This window comes from Labrus bergylta, chromosome 14, assembly GCF_963930695.1.
Source record: "Labrus bergylta chromosome 14, fLabBer1.1, whole genome shotgun sequence".
Classification (NCBI taxonomy): domain Eukaryota; kingdom Metazoa; phylum Chordata; class Actinopteri; order Labriformes; family Labridae; genus Labrus; species Labrus bergylta.
Window position 1 is genome coordinate 11284401 of NC_089208.1, and position 8405 is coordinate 11292805.

Sequence of the window (8405 nt, forward strand, 5' to 3'; positions counted from 1 at the left end):
AACAGTATTTTATCTAGACAAGAAGCTGATTGTTTGTTGTCTTGTTTTAAATAGTGACAAGCTGGTTTATGAACTGTTTGAAAGCAACACTTCTTGTTACTGTGCTGTAAGTGAAATCTTGTATCTAGTTTCAGACACAGTTTTCACTCAGGTTTGAAATGGGGGAAAAAAAGGGGGGCGCTTATGGCGTAGCGGTTTGGTTGTGGCCATGTTTGTAGGCCACTGTTCTTCAAGCTGGTGGCCTGGGTTCAAATCTGACCTGTGGTCCCTTTCCTGCATGTCATTCCCCACTCTCTCTCTGGTTTCCTACTCTATCCACTGTCCTATTAAATAAAAGCCCAAGATATATATTTAAGAAATAAATAGAAAAGAGACTGCAGTGAAGTTTAAAGATAAATAAATTGAGTGTGTCTTGACCATGTGGATATGGCCATATATACTTGTCTTTGTTTGAATCCCACTAGACTATTGTGATTGTTAAGTATTTTGTCTTTACATTGTGCATGCAGCGTTGTGCTTTTTAAAAAATATTTATTTTGGGGCTTTTTGCCTTTATTTGATAAGACAGTTGATAGAGTAGGAAATGGGAGATAGAGAGGGGAATGACATGCGTAAAAGGTGCCACAGGCCGGACTTGAACATGGGCCTCCCGCTTGGAGGGCTATAGCCTCCAAAATGTGGTTTGACCTAACCGCTAGGCCATCTGCACTGCACAGCTTTGTACTTCTTTATTATTTACAGCTCTAATAAAATTAAAATGTTGTTGTTCTTAATCCCTCAAAGATAACTTTTTTTTAAATCACTTCTGACGTCAATTCAAATATTGATGCAATCCTACCACAGCCCAAATCTTATGAAGTTTGTGTTTTATGGGGGGGGGGATTAATGGGTCATAGTATAGGCTACATCTAGATATTTTAGATTTAAACTGAAACAAATTTGGTTGTGAAGTCAAACAGTTTTAGCAGTGTAGGTTACTGAAAAGTACTGTTTCTATTTTCTCCAAATTAAACTCCAAATAAAAATGCCTAACCATACAATAAAACAAAACATGTAAAGACTGGTTCAAGAACAGATTTTGGTCTCTGTAGATCTTTTCTCCTTCATAACAACATATAGAAGGATATTAATTTTTAAATAGTATAAAGGCTTAAAGTTATAATCGGGGTGTGGTTGCTTTGAGTGACATATGCATGCTTTTAGCTGTCAGCTGCGTGCAGGGTCATTCAGTAAATGAACTCGGCATTTATATGATTGTTGTCAGGGGAATAACTCTTAACAGGGTGCCAAGAAAGTCTGTGCTCCAACTATTCTGGTGAGTGAAATATAGAGTAATTTTAAAGTAGGACATATTAACATTTATCTGTGTATGCAAGAAACGTAGTCAGCTATTGAATTAGACATGTTCAGACCTGTGTTGCTGTGAAGCTGATTTTTTTTTTGCGAACCCTTCACTACTCTCCAGCTTCAACCTCTTGCCCAAATATGGTCATTATGTGTTCCAAAAACCTCACATTGCCAAACTCAAGATTTCAAAAAGGTTCCGAATGACCTTTTACATTAAATGTAATTCATTGAGCTCTTCACGTGCTGCAGAAAACACAGGTTTTATACTTTGATCCCAAAATAATTTCAAGAGCTGTTCCTGTCTTTTTTTCCTTTGTGGCAGATCAAAGAGAAACTGTATATTTCTGCTCGATGACGAGTCCACAGCAGGTACACAGTGACTGGATTTTTGTCCATTGTACTTGGTCTCACCCATTCCTTCAGGGGCTGCAGTGAATGTGTACTCGTTACCTCCTACCTCTTTATCACAGCCTGCTCTGGTACAGAGGCATTGTTCCAGCTGTGCTTATCGACACTGCTCATGTGGTTGAGTTGTATCCTGGAATGCAGAGGCTAAATAAGTGGAAAATCCCCAGTCCTGGCTTCTGAGAGAGAGTCGCCATCATAGAAAATAGTCTAACTCAGAGACAAAGTGTCTCACTCATTCCTAAATAAGAACAGCAGAGTACATTTTATGGCAAACTGCAAGTGAGTCACTTTTCCTTTGAAACCGTAGTTAGGATCACCAGCATGGTATGCCAGAGCTGGAAACTTAGTGTTTGTGTTTATGCAATCAGCAAATCTCCTCTTGTCATCTCTCTTCGGACTTTTACCCAGGAGAAATATGCTGTAACAGACAAGGTGTACAGTGCCAGAGCGTGATATAAAACACTTCAGGAGAAATTACTCCCTCTGCTGATTCAACCAAACACAAGACAAGTCACCTAAAAACCATGGCAACCATTAATGTTTAGTCTGAAATCCAAAAAGTGAGATTTTCATTTCATTTAACAGGTTTTTAAATGTACTTACTGTAGTTGATTTGTTGGTATATTTTTGCTCATCACTAATTTGTTCTCTCTCTGTACCGTGATCTAGCTTGATGCTTGATGGACATGACTGTAACATCCAACTACTTTTTCCTTTTTTACTAAATTTTATGTTTATTGACATGCAGACATTTCTTTACACTCAGTTCAACTGATAAAACATTCTCACATCAGAGGTCATAAAAGGTGTCTTCTTAATATTGATGAATCTTTAAAGAGATGGAAAGAAAATTGTCCTTAGCTAGACAGTTAATGTTTTGATGTCGGGCTCTGTCTCTCCTCTTTTTGCACACTATTCCGATGCGGAGACCCATCTGTTCGGCCAACAGGTCCACAGTTAGTTTCACTGACAATCTCTGCATCTGCATCATTGTCATCACTCGCATCTGCGCCGCAGTCCGTCTGGTTCAGCTGCCGCTCTAGCAGAGTGATGCGCTGCTTCAGCCGCAGCTGAGTCTGTGTGTACTCGCTGAGCAGACGGGCAAAGCGAGTCTGAAGCGTGTCCAGAGAGGACTCCAGCCTCTCCACCTTCTCCTCTGTGTCCTCTTTCTGCAGCCCACCGCTCTCTGCGTTCTCATCCAGCAGACCCTCCTTCATCAGGATCTCCCGGCCCCTCTCCTCTAGAACAGTCTTAGCACCTGGATACTCAGTCACTGCCTCCATCAAGTCGTCCTTAGAGAGGCAGAAGAGATCAGAGTAACCCAAGCTGCGAATGTTGGCTGTCCGCCGATTGCCCATCTTACTTCCCTTTATGTTTAGGATGCTGATTTCCCCAAAGCAGCTGCCAGCTGTGAGGAGAGCGTACTGTGTGACCCCGTCGTCGGCCACAACAGCCAGCTTCCCCTCTTTAATGATATACATCTCTTTCCCGATGTCCCCTCTTCTGCAGATGTAATCCCCTGGACTGAAGACCTGTGGTCTGAGTTTGAGCACAAGCTCTACCAGCAGTCCTGCCTCACAGTCTTGAAAAATCCGTACTTTCTTCAGGGTCTCCAGATGTACATTAATAGCAATCTCAGCCCGCAATTTGTTTGGCAAGTTCTTCAGCACCTCCTGCTCGTCCACTGCTTTTTTGTTGGTCCAGAGGTAGTCGAACCATTTAATGACACGCGTCTCCAGTTCTTTGCTTACTTTGCGAAAATGCATGTAGTGTTTGATGGCATCTATCCGAGCTTGAAACTCCGCACGTGTGGCATTCATGTTGGCGATCATGGAGCCAACGTTTCCCACAATTGTGGCAAAGATCAGCACTCCAACAAGAAAGTCAAAAACCACAAAGAGGTACTCCTCATCTCGCACTGGTGCCGGCATCTCTCCGATAGTGGTAAGAGTAAGAGTGGACCAGTACAGGCAGTAGACATAACTCCGAGTCAGGGAGGAATACTCAGGTTTGGAGATGTTTGGGAACACCCAAGTGTCTGAGCCAAACCCCAAAGACTTAGATATTGCATAATAGATGCAGGCGTTCCAGTGAATGATGACCAGGATGTAAAGCACCAGGTTGCCAATCCGAAAGATGTTGGGGTAGTTGGTGCGTGTTTCTGTGCGGTCAAAAAATTCAAACATGCGTGGGAAGCGCAGCAAACGATTAAACCTAAGCTGTGGTGTGTGGATGCCGGTAGAGATATATGCAAGGTCAGTGGGCAGGATGGACAGTACATCGAGCTTGAACTGTAACGTTCGGATGTAGCTGTCTCTAAGCTTGACATGGTCCTTCACCAGCAGACCTTGTTCCAGAAAACCTGAGGGGAGAAAGACAGATCACAAATTCAGTTTTAAGAGTAATCTCAGCTCATTGGTTTCTTCAATCAAATATGTGGATGAAAAAAACACCAAAAATACAGACCAAAGATCAAATAACAATATCTATAGTGAAAGCTTAAGCTTTAGTTAAAAACTAAGAGAATAATCACTGAACTCTATTTATCTCGCATCAGCTAGTAGTTAAGCTGATACCATACCAGTATCAGAAATGTTTCAGATAGGCGTTTAAGACAGAGCCCAGATGCCTCTTATATTATTTCAGTTGCCACGCTGGTTTCTAGATTAAGATCCCTTCAGTGTACTGGGCGATGCAAACAATGACATCAATCATAAAACATCCATACACAGAAAACTATAACATTCAGATTCAGAAATTAATGAAGTAATAAACAATATGTAATTAATTGTTTAACCATTGGTACTGAAGGGTGAATTGCAATCACCAATTATCAAGCTCTTTCCTTTTCTTTCTTAAGCTTAAGTGTTTGGTGCTATAATTTCAAGTAACCACAAGCAGCTGTTTTCATTGAAAATTGTCCTCATTGCTTCCTTTGCTACCTTTTATATTTGCATGCCAGAGGTATTGATCACATTTTTTCTTCAAAAGTGTTATGTCAAAGTATTTTTGATCCCTGTTTATTGGGAAAGCTGAAAATGGCATAGGTTGTTGAAATTTTACGGGGATTGTCATATTTCTGCACACAAAAATTAAAGCAAGCTGTCACAGTCATTTGAAATACCTGTGCGAAGTCGGATGCAAGTGTCCATTATGTACACAAAGTCAGACATGTAATCCAACACCAACCAGCAGATGTAATTGCCCACTTGCAGCTTGTCAAAGCATGCCCTGTGAATGTAAACAAAAATGGATTTACAGATAGAGTCTTACAAGTGGAAAGTAAAAACACACACTCACTCCATCCGTCATCCATCACTGGAGGCTGCAGGGAGCCAACAGATAAAGACTGTTGTGTTATTACCTGGCTACAACAAGGAACCAGTTGTAGAGCACGGCTGTGGCGATAACAAATAACCAGCGGTAGTATGCATTATCAGCTGGGGACACCACAAAAAGATCCCACTTTTTCCTGAAAGAGATGGAGAGATAATAGATAAGCCACATGTTTTACTAATACCTGAATCTTCTACACAAAACACAAAAAGATGAAAGCAGCTGCAAAACATAAAATGATGCAATGCAACAACTCTGCAAATGAAATCATCATTTATAACATCTGAGAGTTTAAGTCAGGTCCCAAACTATTGCCATTAATGCAACCAAAGGTACTTTTAATATTTAGCCCCAAATATTTAGTATTAATAGTGAAGCTAAAATATGTATTATAACAGTACATGTCTACCACCTAATGGACAGTTTAACGCTTGGGTTTTCCCCTGGCGTGTCCCACTGTTTTCTAACCCTAAACATTACCCTGTATACTATTAGACCCACAACCCTTAAAGATTTTTACTGGTGTGAAATATATTTCTAAATGATTTACTTTTTTTTAATGTATACTTATTACAGAGCTGTTAATGTACACAATATATTCAAAGTACATGGTCACGGTCCAAGGTGACTGGCAGGCATACCTGAAGATCCCTTTGGTGTTACCATTTGCGTCAGGCTGTGTATTGCTGGCGCGGCTCGGGGCTATTCTCAACTCAGGACCCCGGAAACGCTCAAGGAAAGAGTCCGGCCGCTCTTCCTCCTCCAACAGGCTTCTGTGTGCCCATTCCCTCAGTCTCACCACCAGTCTAAACAGTCTGACACACACACACGCGGGCACACACACATACAAGAAATATGAAAGCTCACATAAATATAACATCACAGCTTTAGGTAAAATGTAAAAATAAATGTAGTCATGCAAAAACTCCCAAACTTTAAATCTCTGCATGTGTACTTTTTGTCCAGCCTGTGACCCTAAGACAACTTCAAACGAGTTCAAATGAGCCTCTTTTAAACTTTGTTGGTACCAAAGGCCATGAGCTGCTTTTGAAAACAAATGATCTGATCAGTTAGGCTTTGTGTAGAAGGGTGATGTGCCACAGCTGGGAGTTAAGCTTTACCCTGAGATTGCTCCGTTTCTTTGAAAAGAGTTTCTTGAGGTTCTTCCATGAGGGTCGAGGGCAGAAACTCTTTGTAGCTCTGAGGATGTGTCATCACACACAGATGGCACCCTGGGAGGTTAAAGAAAAACATTTATGTTAAATATTGTACATGGTCCCTTTACAAATAAAATAAATAAATAAATAAAATAACTCACATTTGACTAATCTCAGACAAAACCTCTAAGGCTAGTCAATTTAAAAAAAAGAAAAAGTTTTTGTCACCTGCTAAGAATACTCTCAGCTCTTTCGATCTCCTCCTCCAGAGTGGTCTTCACTGACAGATTGTGAGGAGACTGCTCTCTCTCCGCTGGATGGCCGGTCATTTTCAGATCTGCAGGTGCTGAGAAAACATTTATTTCATAGCAGTCATCTATTCTACGTGAGAGGAGCTTTCGGTCAAGTTTTTCTGCAGTGACACTGTGCAAGCTGAACAAAGTGTTTGTAGTTAACAGGGAGTCTCTGGGAGTGTTTATTGCCAGGGGACTGAGGGAGGGAGGAGGACTGGGACTGTCTGCCCCTTACCTGGCCCGTCACACAGCAGCTGGTTGCTGTGGTAACTGAAGATAAACTCAGTGACATGATAGAGATGCTGCATTGTTTGAAATGCAGTTTTGCGTTGGTGCGAGTTAATCTAAAATGTGTTTCCAAGTGCAAACGCTAACATCCCCAAAGATGTTAGAGCACCTAGTGACACCGCTTCACCCTCGGCAGCGCAGACAGGTGATGAGGTGTTTAGGTTTCTGTTACCAATGTGTGACTAATTGGTAGATCATTAACGAAAACACACACACACATGGTTGGCCTGAAGCTCTGAGGCTCAGTGAGCCAATCAGCTGCTCTCCCTGAGGAGCTTCATATCTTTGGAAACCAGGGAGCTGAAATCAAAGTAATTTATGTGACATAGTTATAAAGAAATGAATGAGCATTTATTTGGTTTAAAATTGAGGTTTTTCTTTTAGAAAAATAATATAAGTGCCAAACAACATTACTATTTTACAGAAAATATGGACGTAAAGAAATGTTCACATTTTATATAAACAAATCATAAGTAAATCAGAGTAACGCTTTTCTCCCTGCAGTTCCATGCAAGTATGATTTATATATCTTTGATTGAATACATTTTACAGTAAAAGTGTCATGTTCTTCTTTGTAATTGACTAGAAATACATATTGCTGTAAATATCAAAACGAACCAGTTTTTTTTTACACACATTATTATTATTATTCTTTACTCCATCACTTTGGAAAAAAATCTTCTTTACATATACATTACTTTGGGAAGATTTGCTTGAAAAATAACAAAAAAAAAGTTGACATGAATCTTTATTCTTACCTTTCGTTTTCTTAAGTTAATCCAATAAAATCCTCATGGTGACTTCACACAGACACACCCAGAGCAGCTCGTTCCCTGCCAATCCATCCTCAGTGCCGAGTCTGTAAAAGGAAAAATCAAACTGCATCTAACACTACTGAGAAAAATCACGTCGCGACCCATTCTGGCAATGTTTTTCTGTGAGCTGGCTCTTCAGGTGTTCCCCTCAAGAGCAAGAACACATGGTCTACCTGATCCTGGATGGCTGGCAGGATGGGCGACGCAAGGCGGGGAATTCTTTGCACCGTTAAGAGCCCAGATGTCAGCTTTAGACTGAGGAGTCTTCAGGGAAGATCTGCAGAGCTCTTCTTCTGCATAATTCTTATAACTTAGATACGGCACGAACAAAAGGACAAATCAACAGGACATTTTATTTGTTGCATAATTTATTTAGCTTTCTCTGTATAGCTCATAAACTTATAATATTTTAAATATGCTGTTTGGAAAATCTCTTAGCCTGTGTATGTCTTGTGTAGGGCTGTCTTATTTTGATTTCCTTGATTTCATCTACTTTTTTGATTTTCTTGGTGCACATATGATCTATTGTGTGATGAGACAACTGGGAAGCATTGACTTGAAACACTGACTTACTGTGCTGAAAAGTAACTTAGAAGATTAAAATGTATTCTAAAATTTTGAAATTCTTAAAATACTTATTATTTCAGTGTTAGCTCAAAAATGTTCTGTCATATGAAGGTATTTTTCCATGATGCACTTTTCCTTTTTAATAATAATTTTCAATGTTGAAATGTTCTCAGTATATTGTATTTAGAGGCTTT

The 8405-nt window shown here is 40.2% G+C and overlaps 1 protein-coding gene across 1 annotated transcript; it reads right to left on the reverse strand.

Annotated features, from left to right (window-relative positions):
• Positions 1 to 931: 931 nt before the first annotated feature.
• cnga2b (cyclic nucleotide gated channel subunit alpha 2b) lies at positions 932 to 7817 on the reverse strand. The gene is made up of 7 exons (XM_029276669.2): positions 7588 to 7817; positions 6477 to 6594; positions 6213 to 6323; positions 5733 to 5906; positions 5120 to 5227; positions 4880 to 4986; positions 932 to 4117 (listed from the first exon to the last, which is right to left on the reverse strand). Exons 2-7 carry the CDS (start codon positions 6575 to 6577, stop codon positions 2625 to 2627), a joined length of 2094 nt encoding a protein of 697 aa, XP_029132502.1. The 5' UTR covers positions 6578 to 6594; positions 7588 to 7817; the 3' UTR covers positions 932 to 2624.
• Positions 7818 to 8405: the final 588 nt, after the last annotated feature.